Raw genomic sequence first — 24,050 nt, 5'->3', positions numbered from 1 at the left:
TGCCTTGTTCCCAACCAGGAGCAAAGCTTTGGCCTTTCATTATTAGCCATAATGTTGCTGAAAGCTTTTTTACATGCTGTTTATCAATTTCAATTCTTTTAAAATTTGTTGACGTTTTATGACCTAGAATATAGTCTGCCTTGGTATACCTTCTGTGACACTTGAAAAGAGTATGTATTCTGCCGTTGTTGATTGGATTGTTCTATAAATGTTGATTATATCCTATTGCTTGATAGTGCCACTCAGTTCTATATCTTTGCCGATTTTCTATCTAGTCATTCTCTCAATTTTTAAGAGACGACTGTTAAAGTTTACAAGTCAATTGTGGATTTATCTATTTCCCATTTTATTTCTACCAGTTTTTGCTTCACATGCTTTGTAGTTCTACAAAGCGTGTAGAGCCTGCTGTTTGGTGCATACACATTTAGGATTGCTATGTCTTCTTGACAGATTACCCTTTATCATTATATAATGTCTATCTCATTCTCTGGTAATTGTCTTTGCTCTGAAGTCTGCTTTCCCTGAAATTAATATAGCCACTCCTGCTTTCCATTGACCAATATTTTCATATTATGTCTTTTTTCATCCCTTTGCTTTCAATTTGCCTGTATCATATTTGAAGTAAGTTTCTTATAACAGCATATAGTTCGGCCATCTTTTTAAATTCATTCTGTCAATCTCTGTCTTGAAATTGGTATGTTTGGGCTATTTACATTTAATATATTCATTGATACGTTGGGGGTTTAAATCTGTGTATGTGTTTTTTTTTTGTTGTTGTTCACTAATTTTTGCAGCTCTGTGCAGGGGAGGAGCAGGGTTTGGTCCTCTATCTTCCTATGGATTACTTGAACATATTGTAGAATCCCACTTTGATTTATCTTGGTGTTTTTGAGTGCATCTCTCTATATGGCCTTTTTAATGGTTACTGAAACTATTAGTGTGGATTTGGCCTCATTACTGCTGGGTGATGTAGAAAGTCCTAACTCTCCACTAAGCCTCCTCTGACACCATCCCAGTGGGAGAGGAAAGATATAATTCATTACAGCCAGGAGGGGATGGAAGTCCAGGCTTCTCATGTGGTCACCACTGATACTGCAGTGGTGGTGGTGGTGGTGGTGGCAGTGGGGGATGGATGAGGGCTCATTACCACCCTCTGGGGATAAAAATCCCAGCTCCCAGTTTGTCTCTGACATCACCCTGGTAGGAGATGGAGCCTTGAGGGGTCCATCATGGGATGCCTCATTACACTCTGTCAAGGGTAGAAGTCTAGGCTCCCCATTCTGTCTTTGGTGGTAAGGATGAGGTCGTAGTTTTTTCTGTGGTGGTGGCTGCAGTCAAGTGGTTATTGTCTGAAAGGTTTTAGTCTTACTAGGCTTCCTCTTTCTTGGTCATTTTGGTAGAGAGAGCAGACTTTTATTGGGGCTTTTTTGGTCTGCTTCCATTGGCATTTCCAGGTAGCTGCCTTCTTCAGCTCTTAGTCTGGGATAATGGGGCAAAGAGATAACCCAGGGAGTTTGCCATGGAATTATTCTTGGTCCCTAAAATCCCTAGCTGGTCTGCTATCTTCTCTCCACCTGTCAGAGTCTTTCTATTTTTCAAAATACGTAATGTCTAGGATTTTTCACTGTACTTCGCCAGAGGGAGAGGGAACAGTGTAACTACTACAGCTATCTTCCTAGAAGCAAAGATCCTATAAATATTATTTAATTAATGACAATTTAATTGTTCATTTTCAAAGGCCCTGTTAATCTGCCTGCTATTTTTCAGTACCCCATTGGGTAGGCTTTTTTCCTCATGCTGCACACTTAAAAGTATACATATTAGGCTGGGTGCCGTGGCTCACGCCTGTAATCCTAGCACCTTGGGAGGCCGAGGCAGGTGGATCACCTGAGGTCAGGAGTTCAAAACCAGCCTGGCCAACATGGCAAATCCCCATCTCTACTAAAAATACAAAAATTAGGCAGGCATGGTGGTGGGTGCTTGTGATCCCACCTACTCAGGAGGCTGAAGCAGGAGAATTGCTTGAACCTGGGAGGTGGAGGTTGCAGTGAGCTGAGATTGTACCATTGCACTCCAGCCTGGGCAACAGAGAGAGACTCTGTCTCAAAAAAAAAAAAAAAAGTACACATATTAGTCAGGGTTCTCCAGAGAAACAGAACCAACAGGATTATATAAAGAAAGAGATTTAGTCTAAGGAATTGGCTCATGTGATTATGGAGGCTAGCCAGCCCAGCCCTAAGATCTTCATGGCGAGTTGGCAAACTGGAGATCCAGGAGAGCTGATAGTTTAGTGCTAGTCCAAAGGCCTTAGAACTAGAGAAGATGATACAGTTTTAGTCTAAACATGATAGGCCTGAGATCCAGGAAGAGCTGATGTTTCAGTTCAAGTCGAAAGGCAGGAATAATTCTCCCTTATTCAAGGATGGGTCAGTGCTTTTATTTCAACCACTTGGATGAGGCCCACTCACACTATGGAAATTAATCTGCTCTATTCAGTCTATCAATTTAAAAGTTAATCTCTCTAAAAACACCCTCACAGCAACACCCAGAATGTATGACCAAATATTAGGGCACCCCATGGCCCAGTCAAGTTGACATATAAGATTTACCATCACAGTATGCAAACATTTAAAAGCTCGGGCCTACCAAACTGGTTAAGTTGGACCTAAATATGAACTCTGACAGAACATGTTCACAAATTCACATTTGAGGCTCACTTTGAGATATACAGAGAAACTCAAGGGAATGAGTAAAGTCTTTGATAGATCAAAAATTTGTTTAAAGGAAGCAAACACTAAAACCTGAAAGGCAGTGTGATATTAGGAGAAATAAGAACCTTCTGGTCACCGTGTTTCTTCAGGAGAGCTTTATAAACAGGAAAACTGTTAAAACTTTTATTTTTCCTGATTCTTAGGGTAAGAATTTATTTTTTCTATTGTGGAAAGGTTAAAAAATTCTCACTAGGAATTTCTCATGACCTGTAATCCCTTTGTCACAATCTTAACATGTCCCCCTGGGGCCAGCATCTAATGTGAAGGCCTGGCTGGTTCTGGGTGCAGGCATCACTTGCTGGGGATAGCTTCGGACTCAAATAGACTTTAGTTCCCAGGCGTGTGACCTTGGGTAAATGGCTTTACCTCTCTAAACAGCAGTCTTTTTATCTAAGAATAGAGGGATTTCATATCTGTAATCAATAGTTATACTGTAAGAATTAAATAAAATAACGTCTATGAAGCGTAGTGTTGAACATGTAGTAGCCACTCAATAATTCTCGCCCTGACCACTTCTTATTATCATCATAAGACAGCCTTTTGTCATTGTAAACTCTTAATAAATACCATTTTTTAAAGGCTGCAAAACGTCCTCTTGTATGAGTATTCTATAATAAAACATTCCCTCCTAAGGTGACACATCTAAGTAATCTTTAATTTTCCAGTTTTATAAATGAGATTGCCATCTTGGTGCTTAAATATCTGTTTCACTTTGGATCATTTCCTTAAGTGCAGCTTCTTTGAGGCAGAATTAAAAAGTGAAGAGACAGAACCTTCTAGAAAGGTGGTACCAAGATTGCACTAGCAATGAGAGAGAGAGAGAGACTTTTCTGATTTTCAAACTTTATGTTTTCTAGAAGCATCAGATGGTGAAGGAGGAGGAGACACAGAAGTGATGCAGCAGGAGACAGTTCCAGTTCCTGTACCCTCAGAGGAAACCAAACAGGTGAGGGGTCACTGTGGGAGAGCCACCGCTGTTAAATTCTGAAATCAGCCTTTTCCTCCTCTCTGTTGTTGAACTCCCCGTGTCCTAATATCGGTGGTTGGTGGAATTTAAGAGAGCCTTTTACTTTCTTTCCGTTTGAAAAGGCCATGGGCCATGCTTCCTTCATTGTAAACCAGCAAGGTCTGTTTTTTGCTCTAATTCTTTTTCCTCCCCCCCCCCTTTTTTTTTTTTTTTTTTGAGACAGGAACTTGCTTTATCACCTGGGCTGTAGTACAGTGGCACAATCATGGCTCACTGCAACCTTGACCTTCTGGGCTCAAGCAATCCTCCCACCTCAGCCTCCCAAGTAGCTGGGACACCACAGGCATGCGCCACCACACCCAGCTAATTTTTTTGTTTTGTAGAGATGAGGTTTCTCCGTGTTGCCCAGGCTGGTCTCAAACTCCTGAGCTCAAGCAATCTACTTGCCTTGGCCTCCCAAAGTGCTGGGATTACAGGTGTGAGCCACTGCTCCTGGTTCCTAATGTTTTTTAACTATATAAATGTATTTCACAATAATGATATCTTAGATTCTTACATCACATTTTTGCCAAAAATTCAGCCTTATGCTTTTGGGTACAATTCCTAAAAGGAGACAAATAGCATAGATAGAGAAGATTATCACACACTCGAGTGCATGATTACAGCACCAGGCCATGCTGCCAGCAGGCTCCTGGGACCTTATTTCTACCCAGCATTATGGTCTGTCATATGCATTCTTAACAGGGGATCTGTAGTCTTTGCATTATCAGAATTGGCCATTTGGATAATCTTTTTTCCTAAACCTGTGACCTTTTACTGCCTTTTAAATCTTCCTACTGATGTGAGTAATGCTACTCACATCCATTTGTAGCTTTTTCTCCTTGGGTTTCCATCAAACCTGATTGGTATTTAGTTTGGTGCAAAAGTAATTGTGGTTTTTGCCATTACTTTTAATTTAAAAAAATTACTTTTGCACCAACCTAATAAATCTGTGTGATTTGGGCTTTTTGGGGTTTTGTTTGTTTGTTTGTTTTTGAGATAGAGTCTTGCTCTGTTGCCCAGGCTAGGGGACAGTGGCACAATCATGGCTTACTGCAAGCTCAACCTCCCAAACTCATGTGATCCTCCCACCTCAGTCTCCTGAGCAGCTGGGACCACACTAGCTAATTTCTTTATTTTTTTGTGGAGATGAGGTCTCACTATGTTACCCAGGCTGGTCTCGAACTTCTGGGCTCAAGTGATCCTCTTTCCCTTGGCCTCCTAAAGTGCTGGGATTACAGGCATGAGCCACAGTGCCTGGCTTATGTGTGAATTTTTAAAGGACTGTCTACTACCAGTCCAAAGTTACTGTATTTTTCATTGCAACAATTTGGGGTCTTATTCTTATTGTAGGTGCTTTAAACTCATTACACCAGAGTGTTATTCTACCCAAAGTTTGTGACCCAGCTTAGGATAACTGTAAGAAGCAATTTAGTGTAATGTTGCTTAACTTGCCCACCCAAGTGGGCAAGTTAAATTTCTCTGTGACTCAGTCAATGGTAAATGGTAATAATTATGTCTTCCTCACAGAGTTGTAATGATGATTAAATGAGTTGGTATTTGATAAGCACTTCAAACTGGTTATCAAAGAGAATCACTGAAGTGTTAATTATTATAGTTATAGTTAATAATTATAATCTTTTTTATTTTGCCCATTATTTTTTCTTCCTGGGAAGGGATATGCAGAAAGGTATACGTGTTTAATATATAATCATCTTGGTTTTTTTCTCCAACCATTAAATATTTTGCTAAAAGGCCCTATACTGGTTTTAATTTTAATCATTCTTCTGGAAACCTACAGGGTAACACATCCTTAGCTTTTCAGTTTATTTCCTCAAGGTGGGGTTTAATTTTTCCGTAGCTTATCCCACTAATCATACCATAGCCATGCCCTCTTTGACTTTTGCCTCTAATCAATGTCTGCCTACAGGACTTATTTGCACGTATTCTTCTTTATACTCCATTGGCTTTCGTTTTTTCTTGGTTTCCCCTTGATTTTCTTCTTGTTTGTTCCTTGCTCTTTCTGGACCCATTGGTAAAACAAAAAAAGACCTTTTATTGAGCAGTTAATACTGTCACTGTATAAAGCACACTGTACCATATAATCCTGACAGCATCCCTAGGAGGTAGGTGACACCCACTTTACAAGAGAGACAGGTTCTGGGGGTCACAGCCCATCTGGTTGGCTGTGAGCCAGGCTACGAGGATACTGTTGCTTTCACTTCCCTTTTTACCTGTCCTTTCTCTTTCAGCTGAGGAAAATTGGATTAACTATGTTCTAATGTGTTTTGTTGGTCACATGCCATTGCTATTTTCTGCCAAGCAAAAAAAAATTACAAAATCTTAAGCTGTTACTGCCCATTTTAATCACCTTTCTCTTGCTTTAATTTCTTTCACCACCAAATTGCTTTGAAGAGTCCAAGTCCTTGGTAAGCAAAATGCCCTAACCCCTTTCTCCAACCCTATCCTAATTTCCCTGGCCAGAGAAATATCCTTTTTCTCTGAATTGACATGAGAATCTGCGTGTGCCCCTCTGCTTCATATGAGTGTTGCCCATCTTGGTCCCTGCTTATCCCCAGAAGGCTCACCTCAAGGACAGATTTTATCTGTGCGTCTCCAGAGCGCCTGGCATGGAACTTTGCCCTTAATTGGCACTCATTATTTGTGAATGAAGGAATGAATGACCATACCGGTATCCCAGTTTTCTCATGACTCTTCCCAGCTCAGCCCTTTGTCCAGCTGTGAGCCATCAGCTCCCTGACACAGCTGCCTGCAGAGGTCTTTTGGGGCCTTGTGATGCCCTATCCCTCCTCCAGCCACATCCCTGATTTCCCAAAACAATTCCCTCCTTGAAAGGCTCCTCCACCTTGACATTCAGGGCTGGAGTCTGTCCTCTCCATCCCTGCCTGCCCACACAGTCACCCAGCTCCCCTGTGGCCTCCTTCGTCCTCTCTCTGCCACTGCTCTTCTCCCTCTGGAACTTATCCCACCACCCCAAGGATGACTTACTTGTCAGGCATACTGTCTGTCCTTTCAGGAGTCCTTCTCTAATTGTTTACACTCAGAACTTGAGTCTCCAGCTGGTTCATAAGTCCCTTGGGCCAGGGTTTCTTTTGTGTCCACTATAGTACCTAACACAGTTTGGGGCTCTTATTTGGCAGATATGGCCAGATGTGTGTTTTCTAAATATAACTGCATTTTTTCTGGATCAATTTTTTAAAAATTTTATGCTGTATTTAAATTTTAGATTTGTTTCAGATTGTTTAAGACTGTGCTGTTCTTTCAGTTTGTCTTTATGCTTGTACAGGAACCACTTGGCATGATGCTGTCAGCTGTAATACACATTTAGGCTTTAATATCACCAGGCAAGAGCATCTGTCAAGATAGATGATGTTCCCTCCTTTGCCGTAGCTGGGCCTCACATTTGTGTCACTGAATACATTATTGCCTCTAGTTTGTTCATATTTTAGGCAGCAGATTTATAACTTTAAAGTTTTTAAATCCATGCAACTACCTCATCTCTAGCAACCATTTCACATCTAAATAATCATCCTTGGCCTGCTTAATAATGTGAGTATAAAGATCTGCCAACAGTTCTTTTTTCCCTAGTAATCACTTCCAAAATAAATGATGAGTTCCCTACTCCTAGAGATTGCATCACCCTCTTCCCTCTTCAACATCAGTCATTTCAGAGCCAGCCCTAGTGACTTTGTAATTATGGTTCCCAGAATATAAACCCTTACAAAGGATTTTGTGACTTTTCCTTGATGCTTCCATGATGTCAGTAGCATTTCAGTGGTTCCATGACCCATCTTCTCCTGCTCAGAGACCACAGTGGACTTCTTTTTTCTTCGCTGTCCTTTTGTTTATCTCCTTTAATCATAAAGGAATCTTCAGCAAGAGTGTTTCTCCCTTTCCCTTCTTACTTTCCTTTCTCTACTGTTGTATTTTCTTGCTACTGCTTTATTTGAGCATTGGTCATTTCATATTTCTTCCACTCTTTATCTCCAAGATTATGCTTATCTATTGTTGAAAGAAAACAGGACTATGTCCTATTCATTCTCTGATTCACCTTTTTCCTTTTCATTATGTTTTCTCAGTTCTGTTCTTTGTATTAATCTATTGTTTCATTGACAAATTGCCCAAAACTTAGCAGCTTAAAATAAAACAAAAACATTTAGCATCTCTTATCAGGTACCAGCCAAGTTGTGGGCTGGGGCTGGAGGCTCATGGGGAGAGTTTACCTTGCAGCTCGCTTGTGTAGTTATTGGCACGTCTCAATCTCTCACCATTTGAGCCTCTCCACAGGGTTGCCTCACAGCATTGCAGTTGCCTTTCCCCAGGCCGAGTGATCCAAGAGGGAACCAGTAAAAGCACCCAAGACAGAAACCACAATCTTTTTATAGTTTATTCTGAGTTAACACCTCGTCACTTCTGCCATATTAAGCAAGTTAGTAAATCCAGGCCACATTCATGGGGAAGAGATTACAAAGAGATTACCAAGAGATCGAGATCTTGAGGAGCTATCCTGGAATCTGGCTACCACACTCTTCCTCTGGCCCCTCAATGACTTACATCCCTTCAATGTGCAGAATATCCTCACCCCTCCAAGGATTGCAAAGTCTCATCCCATTGCAGTGTGAGCTAAATATCCAAAATCTCGTCATCTAAATCAGGTCCAGGTGCAGTTGGGGCTCCTCAGTTTTAATTCCTTAAGTACAGCGCTTTGAATACATTTCTTCTCAACCTATGAAACTAAAGAGACAAGTTACCTCTCCCACATGCTCAACACACAGTGGTGGGACAAGTGTAGGATAACCTTTATTGACATTTCTATTCAAAAGGCGGCAAATAGGAGGCACATGGAGTCATTGGTACACAGCATTCTGAAGGCCATCCAAGCAAGTATCAGTTTATTTATTAAGGGTCGAGGCCTAAGAGTAATTCTCTGTGGTTCTTGGCTCTGCCCTTTTAATTATCCTTCTTTTTCTTCTTTTTCTATGAAAAGCAGCATGTGTTTGCAACTGAGCATCTAATGCAGCCTGCTTCTTGACAGAATTCTCCATGTCCAAAGGCCTCTGCTCTCATTGTTCTCTGACTCTCTCAGCCCAAACTAGTGGTATTTCTACATATATACCTCCTTTAAAAACTGTGGGTGTCACCTGTGATGCTTCTGGGTGTTTACTCCATTAGGCAGAAGTCATACCCGTAATCTCTTCTCTACCTTGGGCCCTTGCTGAGAGAATATGAGGCAATATCCCTTAAGCTTCCTAGAGGCATCTTGTTTGAGAAAATCTGTGAGCACACCCCTAATTTCTTTAAAGTGCTCCTGTGTGACTGAATAGTATTCTGAGGCACCATCTTTGTTTCTTCTGAGGTCTTAACAAATGGTTTTAAGTCGCACCCTTGATTTCATCTTTAATAGTCCTCTCAATTTAACTCCTTCCTTTTTCATTCTACTGTAAGAGCCAAGAAGAAATCAGGTGTCCCCTTCAACAGTATTTGAAAATCTCCTTACCTAGATTCCCCATGCCAGTAGACACATTTTCCATATAATTTCAGAGAACTGTATTGCTAAACTTTCTACCACTGCATAACAAAGAGTCCCTTTCCTTCAGTTTTCAGTAAGATTCTTCTTTCTTCAAGCCCTCACCTTCCATGTCTTCAAAGTCCAAAATTTCATAAAGTGTTGTTCAAGCACATTCTTCATCAATCACTTTACTTTTGACACATTTCAGAGTAGTTTGCAAAATCAGTACACTCACCCCAGATACTTCAGCATGCCTATCAATGACTAATGTTTAATATTTGTCTTAAAGTTTGTGTATTTTCTTTTGAGGTAAAGTTAATATACAATAAATGTACAAATGTCAAATATACCATTCAATGAATTTTGACAAATAAATACAACTGTGTAACCCAAAGCCCAATCTGGATTAAAAAAAACCAGGATCATCACCCCCAGAATCCTTTCATGCCACCTGGGTCAATCACCATGCTAAATTCCTTGCCCCAGAGTCAACAACTGTTCCGATTTTTTTTCTAAAAAATTAATTTTGCCTGTTGTAAAATGTCATAGAAATGGAATCATACAGTTACATGCTCTTTTGTTTAAGGCTTCTTTCATTCAACACAGTATTATTTAGATTCCTCCATGTCAGTGTATAGTATTTCATTCCTTTTTATTGCTGAGCACATTAAGTCTGCTAGGGCTGCCATAACAAAATACCACAGACTGGGTGACTGAAACAACAGTTCTGAAAGCTGGAACTCCATAATCAAGAGGTCTACAGGTGTGGTTTCTCCTGAGGCCTCTCCCTTCACTTGCAGATGGCCTTCTCACTGTGTCTTCACATGGTCTTTTCTCTGTCTATCCATATCCCTGCTGTCTCACTGTGTCTTCACATGGTCTTTTCTCTGTCTACGCATATCCCTGCTGTCTCACTGTGTCTTCACATGGTCTTTTCTCTATCTACGCATATCCCTGCTATCTCACTGTGTCTTCACAGGGTCTTTTCTCTATCTACACATATCCCTGCTGTCTCACTGTGTCTTCACATGGTCTTTGCTCTATCTACGCATATCCCTGCTGTCTCACTGTGTCTTCACATGGTCTTTTCTCTGTCTACGCATATCCCTGCTGTCTCACTGTGTCTTCACGTGGTCTTTTCTCTGTCTACGCATATCCCTGCTGTCTCACTGTGTCTTCACGTGGTCTTTTCTCCGTCTATCCATATCCCTGCTGTCTCACTGTGTCTTCACGTGGTCTTTTCTCTGTCTACGCATATCCCTGCTGTCTCACTGTGTCTTCACGTGGTCTTTTCTCTGTCTACGCATATCCCTGCTGTCTCACTGTGTCTTCACATGGTCTTTTCTCTATCTACACATAGTCTCACTGTGTCTTCACATGGTCTTTTCTCTGTCTATGCATATCCCTGCTGTTTCACTGTGTCTTCACATGGTCTTTTCTCTATCTACGCATATCCCTGCTATCTCACTGTGTCTTCACATGGTCTTCTCTCTATCTACACATATCCCTGCTGTCTCACTGTGTCTTCACATGGTCTTTTCTCTGTCTACGCATATCCCTGCTGTCTCACTGTGTCTTCACATGGTCTTTTCTCTGTCTATGCATATCCCTGCTGTCTCACTGTGTCTTCACATGGTCTTTTCTCTGTCTATGCATATCCCTGCTGTCTCTTCTTCTTATCAAGACACCAGTCACATTGAATTGAGGCTCTACCCTTATGACACCTCATTTAACCTTAGTTGCCTCTTTAAAGGCCCTATATCCAAATATAGTCACATTGGAGGTTAGGGTTTTAACATATGACTTTCTAGGCAACACAATTCAGTTTAGAACACTGAGTAGTAGTCACTTATGCAAATGTACCATTTTGTTTATCCATTCTTCTATTGATGGACACCTGAGGCTATTTCTTTTTTTTTTTCTTTCTTTCTTTTTTTTTTTCAAGATGGAGTCTTGCTATGTCGCCCAGGCTGGAGTGCAGTGATGCGATTCCCGGCTCACTGCAGCCTCTGCCTCCTGAATTCGAGCGATTCTCCCACCTCAGCCACCCGACTAGCTGGGATTACAGGCATTCGCCATCAGGCCCGGCCAATTTTTGTATTTTTGTAGAGATGGGATTTCACCATGTTGGCGAGGCTGGTCTTGAACTCCTGACCTCAGGTGATCCATCCACCTGGGCCTCCCAAAGTGCTGGGATTACAGGCGTGAGCCCCCCCAGCCTAGAGCTATTTCTTGTTTGGGACTATTATGAATAAATCCACCACGAATATTCACATATAAGTTTCTTGGGGAATAGTTTTTAAGCTTTTTATTGTATTTTACATTTTTAATTGACACGTAATAATTCTGCATATTTCTGGGGTACACAGTGATGTCTGTATAGTGTTCACATCAGGGCAGAACATAAATTTTTATTTCTCTTTAGTAAATACATGACACTTGCTGAGTCATCTTCAGTTTCATAAAAAAAACTGCCAGATCTTTTTCCTAAATGATTGTACCATTTTGCACCCCCACCATCAGTGTGTGAGAGTTTTGGTTGCTGTATATTCTTGTCAACATTTGGAGTTATTGGCCTTTTAATTTTGGACATTTTGGTAAGTGTGTATTGAATAACTTTTACCATGTCCAAAAGAAACTAAAAGCCACTTCTAAGTTGTTTTTATCTTAATAATGAACATGCTTGTTTTGTTATAAAATGGCAATGTAAATTTTTTTATTCTTACCAACCTAATAATCATACATATCTTTTTTAAAAATACCAGCTGGGCATGGTGGCTCATGCCTCTAATCCCAGCACTTTGGGAGGCTGACGCGGGCAGATCACTTGAGGTCAGGAATTCAAGACAAGCCTGGCCAATGTGGTGAAACCCTGTCTCTACAAAAAATACAAAAATTAGCTAGGCATGGAGGCACACGCCTGTAATCCCAGCTACTCAGGAGGTTGAGGCAGGAGAATCACTTGAACCCGGGAGGCGGAGGTTGCAGTGAGCTGAGATCATGCCACTGTACTCCAGCCTAGGCAGTCTCAAAAATAAAAATTTTAAAAATTTAAAAATCAAACAATATTACTTATTTACTAAGAGAAAAATTCAGCTTCTCTAGCTTTTTTCCTTACTTTTCTGCCTTATAGTTTACACTGGTATTTCTTGACTTAGCAATGTCTGATGTAATCTACTGACATCCTGACTTAGCATATGAGGACATAGTTCTCCCATCTGTTATACTTCCTATTCCCTCACCAACTGCTACCTCCCCTGCCAACAAGATACCACATTTTGGTCAAAACAGTTGTCACTATTACATCATTATGATGATGGAAATATTGTTCAATGCTGAGAGAAAGAAGCTATAACCATCCCTCCTTTCTTATACAACTCTTTATTTTCATGGCATTAATAGTTGCTTCATTTCTTTATTTGCATGGCTTTCTGTGTTCCTATTGTTAATTGTTTTCATATGTTCCAACATCTCTTCCACATGCCCATGAATAATATTTTCCATATGTTCAAATAGGCCAGTCATTTTGTTTTGTTTTGTTTTCCTGCAAAACTCCGTATTTCTATTTCACTCCAAATTGGTTATTCTCCAGGCCCACTAAACAATTGAGACCTCTTAACTGTCATCCTAGGATGCCCCTTCAGCGCCCTCCTGGGCTGGACTCCTTTTTAGCTAAATCCCATAGCTTCCTTTTGTTTGGTTTCACCCTTTGTATTCTGAAATACAGCCTTCAGTATCTGCAGGTAGGATGTAAATTTTTTGAGACTTCATATATCTGAATATGTCTTTATTCTACTCTTACACTTGATTGATACTTTGGCTGGGTATAAAAGTTTAATTTGCAAATAAACTTTCTTCATAATTTTGAAAGCATCATTCCATTAAGTTCTAATATCCATTATTGCTTTTTAGAGATCTTGGCACTATTCTTTTTTCTGATCCTTTGTATTTTGTATGTTATATTTTGGAGGGGAATATTTTAGAATCTTCTTTGCCCATAATTTTCTGAAATTTTATAGTGATGCTCCTTGGAATGGGTATTTTTCATATTCATTGTACCCTATACCTAATGGGCTTTCAATTTGGAGTTTCATGTTCAAAATTTCCTTCAGGCAGCACAAGTTTGTCACATATTACTTCTTTTTTTTTTTTTTTTAATTTTATTTTGTCATGTGTTATTTCCTTGATGACTCCTTTTTAGAGACAAGGGTCTTACTTAGTCACTCATGCTGGAGTGCAGTGGTGCAATCATAGCTCACTGCAACATTGAATTCCTGGGCTCAAGAGGTCCTCCTGCCTCAGTCTTCCACGTAGCTAGGAGCACAGGTATGCACCACCACACAAGCTAATTTTTTGTGTATGTGAGGCGGAGTCCCACTCTGTCACCCAGGCTGGAGTGCAGCGACACAATCTTGGCTCACTGCAACCTCTGCTTCCCGGGTTCAAGCGATTCTCCTGCCTCAGCCCCCTAAGTAGCTGGGATTGCAGGTGTGCACCACCATGCCGAGCTAATTTTTGTATTTTTAGTAGAGAAGGGGTTTCACCATGTTGGTCAGGCTGGTCTTTTTTTTTTTTTTTTTTTTTGAGACGGAGTCTCACTCTGTCACCCAGGCTGAAGTGCAGTGGCGCGATCTCCACTCACTGCAAGCTCCGCCTCCCGGGTTCATGCCATTCTCCTGCCTCAGCCTCCCGAGTAGCTGGGACTACAGGCGCCCGCCACCGCGCCCGGCTAATTTTTGTATTTTTAGTAGAGACGGGGTTTCACCATGTTAGTCAGGATGGTCTCGATCTCCAGTCAGGCTGGTCTTGTACTCCTGACCTCGTGATCCGCTCTCCTCAGCCTCCCAAAGTGCTGGGATTACAGGCGTGAGCCACCATGCCCAGCCTTTTTGTTTGTTTGTTTTTTGTTTTTTTGGTGAGACGGTCTCGCTATGTAACCAGGGCTGGTCTCAAACTCCTGGCCTCAAGCAGTCCTCCCACCTTGGCCCCACAAAGCACTAGGTTTACAGGCATGAGACACCATGCCAAGCCCCCTGCTGTTTTATGTCACCTCTTTTTCTATAATACTATTTATTGGAAAATTGAATCTCTTGGGGTGGTTCTCTGATTTTCTCACCACTTTTTTCTTTTCATTTTTCATCGCTTTCTGGGAGATTGCCTCTACTTTATCTTCATGCCTTCCTCATATATATATATATATGTATATATTTTTTTTTTTTTTTTGAGACGGAGTCTTGCTCTGTGGCCCAGGCTGGAGTGCAGTGGCTGGATCTCAGCTCACTGCAAGCTCCGCCTCCCAGGTTCACGCCATTCTCCTGCCTCAGCCTCCCGAGTAGCTGGAACTACAGGGGCCCGCCACCTCGCCCGGCTGGTTTTTTTTTTTTTGTATTTTTTAGTAGAGACGGGGTTTCACCGTGTTAGCCAGGATGGTCTCGATCTCCTGACCTCATGATCCACCCGTCTCAGCCTCCCAAAGTGCTGGGATTACAGACTTGAGCCACCACACCCGACTCCTCGTATATTTTTATCCCACCTTTCTTATTTGTTTTAATGCTTAACTGTCTTTCCCATTTTTACAGCATCTTGTTCTTGTTTCATAGTTGCAAAATCTTCCCTTATCTCTCTGAGGATATTAATTATCATTATTTTGAGGTACCATCCCACTTTTCTCTAGGTTCATTTTTCTTTTTGTTATTTATTTGCTCTTGTGTTGGAGACTTTCCTTAGATGACTGATGAATCTTAGCTATCCATTCTTATTGAAGAGAGATACACTGAAACATTGATGAGTGGGGTTTGTCGATTAGTGTATTCATGGTAGGATGATAGGATAACAAGATGGATTTTTTACTATGGAACTCCCAAATGTCACTCTCTGATGGTATTTCTTTTAGGCCATTACATTTTTCCGAAGAGGCATTCAGTAGTCTCCTGCCTGCAATATATAAGCATGGAATAGGGGCAGGAAATGGAGACAAGCCTCTGCCTCTGCCCTTTCTCCCCTGGCCCAGCCTTGATCCTCTTGATCTCTTAAGAGAATAGATCTCCAGTTGGCTGGCAGGACAGGCAAGGTGAAAGGAAGCAGTAATGGGATAGTTGCTTGGCTACCAGGGTAGGAGATACCACCTAGTAGGGGACGGGGGTAGCTAATCATTCTAAATATAAACTTTCAGCCAATCTCTTTCTTTTTAACCCTTCACTCTCTGTAGTACTTTGTGCCTCCAAATACTGGACCTTCTCAGAGTTCAGCGAGTCAAAGACTCACTTATTGTTAGCTTCTACCCCTTCTGAAACCCAGATGCTAGCTTTCCCTCTGTGCCAAGTCACTTTTCTCCAGCTCCAGCCACTTTCCATTTTCCAAAAAGTTGTTGAAATCTCTCCATTACTGTTGTTCTTTCTCCTGGTTTCTTGGGTTTTACATAGATCCTGCTCAACAGGTCCTTTTCAATGCCCTTTATTTTCAGTTTACTGGCATTTTGAGGTTCATTTGCCATGTTTAACCAGGAGAATCATTCTTAAAGTAATTTTTGATAATTTAAGGAATTGAAAATATGCTCTAGTTGCTTCCCTTAAAAGCCACATTTTTTTTAGGGGAGTGTGATTCTTCAGACTGTGTATTTAAAATTGCTACATTTCATATAAAGAAATGACATTGCTTATCAACTGTCAAAGTCACACAGTTTTGGAATTGATTTCCAGAAATGCTTAGTGGCTTGGCTGGATTCTTCCTACCCAGCCTCCCTGAGGTAAACAGCAGCATTCATAAGGCAGTTAACTAAATGTAAGAATTTTCAATACTGTGGATTTGAATTTCTCCATAAAGTCATCTTACCTCTATGGAAATTGACCCCATAAAATTGGCCTCTTCACTGGCACCCTACCACAGCCAGCTAAAGTAACTAGTCTCCAAAACCAAAGATTATTTTGCATTTCCTTTAGGATGATGTAAGAATTTGAACCTGTCATTTACCTGAAGCAATATCATGGCTAAAGCAGTTCATCGAGCATGTTTGTTTTTCCTTTGCATGATTCAGAATTACATTTTTCTTTTTTCTCCCAGAATTAAAGAGTCCATATTCTTAAAATTGAGCTTATTTCTAGATTTATGTCATGTTTTAGTTAATTGGCTTTGTAAACCTAGCACAAATACAACCAGTACACTAAACTGGGTTCCTCGAGAACACCTCCATACGCTAAATAAGAAGATGAAACAGGTTTCTAAATACGCTTCCCAAAAACCTTGATACTGGTGGAGATAATACAGTATAGTTTAAGGGATCTGCTAATCATATCCCGGCCTTTGCCTTAGGAACATGAGCTGAGCACTGGCCTGGTTTGTAATTGTACTCTTATGGCCATCTGGCAGCTTCTGTGACATATTAGTGGCCTTGGCACAGTTTCTAATTGGCATGTACCAGCATCAAATTGGCATGTATCAACATTCACAAGGCAGTTTAACTTTCTAAATAAAAGAAGCCATATCTCTCTTTTCTTTAGCTATGATGCAATTGCTCTTTGCAGGTTTTTTTGTTTTATCTGAAAGGAAACTAAAATTTCAAGATTTCCCATGTCACTTTAATCCTGAACTTTTTAAATCTATTTCTGTAATAACTAAAAGCGAATCTTGAAACTGCTGGTCTTTGGCCCCATGTCTTGAAGAAATTATGTAGTATTATATCTTTCTCTCTGACTTCAGGCCATAGACATTCTCAATCTGCAGGCTGTCTGCAAGCTTTCATAGAAAGATTCATCTGTAATCATTTTAACAGAGCCAGTGGAGACAGGATTGCTTCAGTTAGTAGCTTATCAGTTTAAACTGCATATTCTGTGGTTGGAATGGAAAGTTAATCAAGGAAAACTCAGAATAAGTTTTCACTTACATTTTATATCTTACTTGGCAACTTGTTTGACAATGTTGCATAAAAGATCCAGCACAGGAAACATTTTATACTCCTGCTTATGATTAATAAATATGGAATCTGGGGCATTCTATTTTATAAATCAAGGTCTTAGTCCAAATTTCCTGTTTTTCTACATTAGAAAAAACCCTCAGGGTAAAAATAGCACTAAACTGTATCGGGTACTCAGGGGTCAAGGCAACAGGCAGAACAGATTACTGTAGATACTGTGGTGCTGAGACTGTTATCAGACTAGTAGCAAAGACATTCATTTTGTCGTCATTATAGTAAAGGCATTTGATGCAGCTGGTTTATAAAAACGTAAGTTAATATATCCCACTTTGGATTTTCTATGCTTATTGAAAAGAGGAAAGGAATGAATAATACAAACCAATAAACCAGTGACTTGGAAATGTAGGCTCACACACAGCTAGTTCATGGAAAACCCTCGTCACTCTAGTCAAAGACTGTCTTACCACATCTTAATTGTAATCACATCGATTTCTGCTGTATTATACAAGCTCAGTCACTGTCTTCAATCTCCAATACCCTGCACTTCCACACCAAGCACACATATATACTCACTCACACATATATCTTTGTTCAAAGATTTTCCAGTCTTAAGTCATCTGCACTTTGACTTTCTCAAATTCTCTCACCCCAGCTGCTGCATAGTAACCTACAGTAGATCTTCCAGCATCTCTCTTTCTGTAGAATATTACCAAGATACTCTGAAGAATACATGCATGGCAGAAAGTACTTTGGGGTTCATACCACTAATTGACACTTTATCATGAAAAGATTAAAATGTTCTCATTTGTATTTCTTAATAGCCTAAAGAATGTTTTTTGATACAACCAAAGGAAAGAAAAGAGAATACCACCAAGACCAGGAAGAGGAGAAAGGTAATATTAATAATTTCTTAAATTTGTATGGCCCCACATGGTTTCCATCACATTTTTATATGTCATACTTCCATGAGGCAACTATTGTAATCCCCACCTAAGAGATGCAGACATTGTAAGATTCCTTGAGGTTTGGTGACTTTCCGAAGGTCACTACTAATAAGTGTTTCTGTTGGAGCTAAGAATAAATTCTTCTGACTCCTATTTCGGTCTTGTGGAGTGCCAAATATCTTTGTTACCCACCCTATGTTTTCAGTGTGGTCAGATGTCAGACATAGGTTTCTAATTCTAGAAGGAGTCCAGAGCTATCCTCCCCCAGCCCTTCTGGCTCTGTCCATGAAAAAAAATATACCAACCTCCTTTTTGTACTCATTCCAGATTTGAAGACCTTATACCTTAAAGTATGACTAAAAAGAAAATAGTAAGCAGATGAAGGTAGTATGAGGCACTTCTGACTAATTTGGAACCATAAATTAAGTCAAAAAAGCTCCCCTCCTCTTGCATTTTGATATTTGCCAGTGAGCATAGGAAAGACTTTCTCCTATACAAACTTTTTTATGGCTCAGCCTTGGAGAAAGTATGGTTAGCTATGACCTTCTCCCACAGTTGTGAAAACAGCGGTGTAATTCTCTCCCTGCCAAGAGGGGTCTACTCCTGAAGTCAGCCGAGGAAATACGATTGGGATTAGAGGAAAGAAGATGGACTCAAACCAATTACTTAACAGCAAGCTTTTAGAAAACTAAGAGTGTGTGTGCATATGTTTTCTTTTCTTACAAATGGTCAAATAGCAAGATGGGAGATGCCAAATTGGCTGAGGTTTGGCAAGTCCTTAAAGAAGTGACTTTAACTTCTCTTTGATAATTTGTACACTAATGGCCTTCAGGAGTGTTAAGTTCTTGGTGGCTCAAGGTCAAAACTCTAGCTAGATAGTTTATCCTTGACTGAGGTCACGCTAAAATGTGCTCACTGATGACATATTTTTAAAAGTTAATTCCTTTGACAGAGCCTTGACCATTCTTGACAAGTGTATAGAAACGAGGATATTGTAGAAGGAGGGGAAAAAGTTGGGATCAGGGGTGGGGAACGCTCCTTCTGGATCTTTGATGGAACATTAGAAGAAAGTGAGAAGGGAAGCTTATGATGGAAATAAATGAATGATTGTGGGTTTCTACTACACTGCAGGCATTCAATACATGCTACACAAATGAATCCAAATCAAAATCGATGTTGGAAAGTATTTCCTGTAATATTTTTTTCTACTTTCCATAGGGCCACTTTAATACTGTCAGCTATCCAAGACCTGAGAATCAAGGGTGTTAAGTCCCCTCCTCAGTAGGCTCCTATGCTCAGATTCCTACTGTAGGTTTTACACTAATGCCAGAAATCCAAACTAAGACTCAGCACCTCACAAAGCAGGTTAGGCAAGAAATTCTTAAAATTCTAATCCTACAGGAATATAAATCATCTAGGGCTAAAAGAGAGCTTTCCATAGCAATGAGATTTCTTTACTTTTAACAGAAAATAATACCCTAGTATGGAGACGCCTGCAAAAACGTAGTTCTCCTGGAAGTCATAGACCAAGAGTTGCAGGAAGCTTTCTAGATCATTTTTTTCATTTTTCAAAGCAATAGTTATATCCAAGAAGTATTTAGTGAATTTTCTCAAATGTATTTATTAACACCCACATTCACACTTGGCTAACATCAAAAGCTATGTGCAGTTTAAATGCCAGAGGAATTAACCTATTCCAACCAAATGCCATTTTAAAGTATGTCCTCCCATTTTTCTTCCTTCTCATATCTTAGAAGAAAATTACTGATGTTCTTGCAAAATCAGAACCAAAACCAGGGTTACCTGAAGACCTACAGAAGCTGATGAAGGACTATTATAGCAGCAGACGCTCAGTGATTGAATTAGAAGAACTGAACCTGCCAGGTATAGCCAAGCTTCAATTTTCCTAATGACAAGGAGCAAAACATAACGGTCTATTATGGTTAGGTGTCTCAAGCAGTCAATTAACATATTTTCTGGCGGGTGTGGTGGCTCATGCCTGTAATCCCGGCACTTTGGGAGGCCGAGGCTAGAGGATTGCTTGAGCTTGGGTGTTTGAAACCAGCCTGGGCAATATAGTGAGAAGTCATCGCTATTAAAAATAATAATAATAATAATTGTTTAAAGAGACATATTTTCAGGCTGGGCATAGTGGCTCACGCCTATAATCTGAGCACTCTGGGAGGCTGAGGCGGGTGGATCACTTGAGGTCAAGAGTTCGAGACCAGCCTGGCTAACATAGTGAAACCCATCTCTACTTAAAATACAAAAATTAGCTGGGCGTGGTAGCACACACCTGTAATCCCACCTACTTGGGAGGCTGACGCAGAAGAATCACTTGAACCCGGGAGGCCGAGGTTACAGTGAGCCAAGATCGCACCATTGCACTCCAGCCTGGGGAACAGAGTGAGACTCCATCTCAAAAAAAACACATAATACTTCTTTCCTCAATCTAATAGTTTTAACTGATAGATTATATCAAATAGTTTTAGCTGATACATTATATCCTTACTGGATGCTAAACAGTATTTTTCAAATCTAATACTAAGATTTGTGATAGTATTTTTTTTTTCAAAAGGCTAATTGTTGGGTGTGCATTTTTTTTAACAGACTATTCAACGAGTAGGAATTCGTCATGAGGATAGAAGTTAAAGTACACATTTAAAAGTATAGTTGTGAAACACTGATTTACTCAACTCTTATAGACAAGAGCTTTAGCCTTAATAAGTAATTTAGTTTTGTTGTTGCTCTTATCATGGATTTCTAGTCATGGTTTTTAGAATAGTATTTTGGGTTGCAGGCCAGACTCTTTCAAGCAAACTATCAAAAGGTAGGAACAAAATTCTGCATGTTTTGCAAGGCTGACACTTTGCCTCAAGGGATTCTTCAGCCTACTAGAGTTTTAGATCCTCTGCCTTGGTGTATTTATAATTAAGCTAAAAGATACTGCAAGATGTAAACAGCTAATTTTAAAAAAATATGTATTTATTTTAGAGACAGTGTCTTGTTGTCTCATCCAGGTTGGAGTGCAGTGGCACCCTCGTAGTTCACTGCAGCCTCGAACTCCTGGGCTTAAGTGGATCCTCTCACCTCAGCCTCCTGAGTAGCTGGGAATATAGCCATGTGCCACCACACCCAGCGTAAACAACTACTTTTAATTAATTTCAAAATTATGATGCATCCTTTAACTCTTTTAGGCAGGCATGGGAGAAATAGATGTTGTCATAAAATCAAACCATAAAAAGTTTGGGTACAACTGCTTCAGATGAGCTATTTATAGACTACTAGGGATATCTAATATTGCTTTTGGAAAAAGTAGAGGGTGGCTTGATTTCCTTTTTCCATTACAATTTTATGCTTTCTAGAAGCTTGAGAAGCTGAAAAACAATCTGTTCCCTGAATTTTTATAATTCTTTTGTGATATCCTTTTTTAAAAACACACATTGGGTCTGGAGACATGAGTGCCCTGTCTGTTTGTTTTCCAAGGAGATTACCCTTTAGGGAATTAAAGGAGTGCATTTGCACATGAGCAGGATCCGGACTTTTAGACTTACTAAGCCCAGACAGTTCCAACAGCAGTTAGAATCCACTCTTCTGAGCACACCACTGCCTCTGCTGTGAAAACTGTGTCCTGACTGCACTATCACAGGAACTATTCTAACAAAACCACTTTTGAAGCTTTAACTGAAGTTTGATTTTTACTGTGACTCAATGGTCAGTTTTCCATTCTAGTTCTTTGTTAGAGCAACTGAACTTACGAAGGATTTGTGAGCAGTGGGACCACTGCTGTTCTGTAACCTCATGGAACATCATAAACCTTGCTCCTCTCTAGAGTTATAGGGAGTCAAAGCTCAGAAGAAACTTTTAAGGAGTCATTTGAGTTCCATAGTGAATTTGTTTGATATTATTGTTTTATTAGAGTTCAGTAATATAGTTAGGCAAGAATGTGTGGTCATGGGTTGGTTGGGGAGGAAAGAAAATATGTTTGAAATAATGTTATAACCAAAAAGGACAGGTTTTTATTTTTAGTTTAAAAAATTAGGCCATTTAAGACACAATAAACTGAGACATCAGAGGAAGGTTTGGGAGAACAGGCACTGGTCACTACACTGATGAGACCAAGAACAGAGAGGAGATTTAAGCTAGATGTGGGGAAGGAGATACAGTGGGTTATTTAGAATAGGCTCAAAGAGGGACATAAATACCCTTATATATACACATATAAAGTAGATATAAATAATAACATATTGTTCCTATTTAGTTTGTCGAGCTTCTAACTTGGTTTTGATTTGAGGTTGTTTGTGTCTGTAGGGCACGAACATGTCTTTTCAATTAATATTGTGCACTGTACATTGTTAATGTCACACACACGGGCACTGAATTAGGATTTCAAGGCTGGAGTCACCTGGAGCTAATTAACCTCTCTGCTGTCTCCTGAGAGCTGCAGTGTGGTTTAGATTAGTGATTCCTAAATGCCTATAGGCTAGCTGCAACTGAATCACCCAGGAACTTAAACATCAGATCCCCAGGCCCATCAAGAGATTCTAATTCACTATGCAAAAGAGACTCCATCCCAGGAATCTGTACCTTCAGTTCTCCAGGTGAGTCTGATCATATCCAGACTTGGGACATTATAAAGACCACCAAAGGCTCCACAACAATACAGGAGAAAACAGCTTTGAATTACTCACTTAATGAGTTATATGTGCTGGGTCACAACATAAATTTCATTTTGGTCAGTCCAGCCCCTGTTTTATTTTAATGTGTTATATTGTTTTTTATTGTATTGTTATGTCGTGTTGTATTTTGAGACATTATTACCATTCTTCCCTAATCCAAACTCTATTTTCATATGATAGGCATTTTAAAATATATATATATATATTCTTATAAAATATGTCATCCTGTGTATGTATATACATATTAAAGTGTATCTAAAATGGCTCTGTGCTAATGCTTTCATTCTGTTTCTTTCTTCATTTGACACTTTTTCCAGATAGGACTCTGTAGTTTTATGCATGTCTAGTTCATTGCTTCTAAATGCAACATAATATTCCAGCGTTTCCATCTGTCACATATACTCATCCATTTTCCCAGGTATGGACACTTAGGTTGCCTCAAGCACCCTGGTATCACAAATAATGCCAAGATGCATATCCTTGTGTGTGTACCTTAATAGACCACGCAAGAATTTCTTTCTATTATTTACTTTGAGTTGAAGTGATAGAATTATAGGGTATATACATATTAACATTATTACTTTCCAGAATATCTATACCAGTTTACACTTCCACTTACAGTTCACAAGAGTTTCCATCACTTTGCATTCTCAACACCACTTGGTATTATACATCTTGCTAATAGTTGCCATTCTAATGAGTGTGTAAAGTGTGATCTCATTATATTAACATGCACTTCTCTGATAACTAGTGAGTTTGAACATCTTTACATAGATTTGTTAGCCACTTCATTTTGCATTTGTGTAGTCCCCATTTTATGGATTTGGAAAATAAAGGTGCTTCATTAATCTGCTGAGTGATATAAGAAGCTCCTATACTGCTCTAAGAAATTACGGGCAGCTCCGTGACAGGTTAAAAGTTTACTTGTTGCTGCTGCTGTTATTTTAAATATAGGCAACACTTTAAGATATATAATGGGCCCCAATTCACTAATATTTTACAACCTTATACATCACTCATAACTCACATATAATCTATTTTGATTGTGTGTGTGCATTTACAAAATTCTCTGTATACCATGTTTATCATATTTCTAGACTCCTGTTTCCTCAAGGCCAATGATTTGACTCACAGTCTTTCCTCATACCTAAAAGAAAGTAAGTAAACTCTGATTTTAATCTATTTAAATTTATCCTTATTTTGCTCTGGCT

General features: G+C 39.8%; 1 protein-coding gene across 6 annotated transcripts in view; it reads left to right on the top strand.

Moving 5' to 3' along the window:
* The window catches only part of LOC105477475 (cms1 ribosomal small subunit homolog), a 369,751-nt gene that overhangs the window by 333,356 nt on the left and 12,345 nt on the right, over window positions 1-24,050 (top strand). For all 6 annotated transcript variants that reach the window (XM_011733982.3, XM_071092521.1, XM_071092523.1 and 3 more), the window contains 4 exons: window positions 3,629-3,717; window positions 18,038-18,109; window positions 19,915-20,044; window positions 23,937-23,996. In XM_011733982.3, the coding sequence (XP_011732284.2) occupies window positions 3,629-3,717; window positions 18,038-18,109; window positions 19,915-20,044; window positions 23,937-23,996 (351 nt within the window). The remainder of the gene's footprint in view (window positions 1-3,628; window positions 3,718-18,037; window positions 18,110-19,914; window positions 20,045-23,936; window positions 23,997-24,050) is intronic.

This window comes from Macaca nemestrina, chromosome 2, assembly GCF_043159975.1.
Source record: "Macaca nemestrina isolate mMacNem1 chromosome 2, mMacNem.hap1, whole genome shotgun sequence".
NCBI lineage: Eukaryota > Metazoa > Chordata > Mammalia > Primates > Cercopithecidae > Macaca > Macaca nemestrina.
This window is presented reverse-complemented; position numbering and strand designations above follow the sequence as displayed.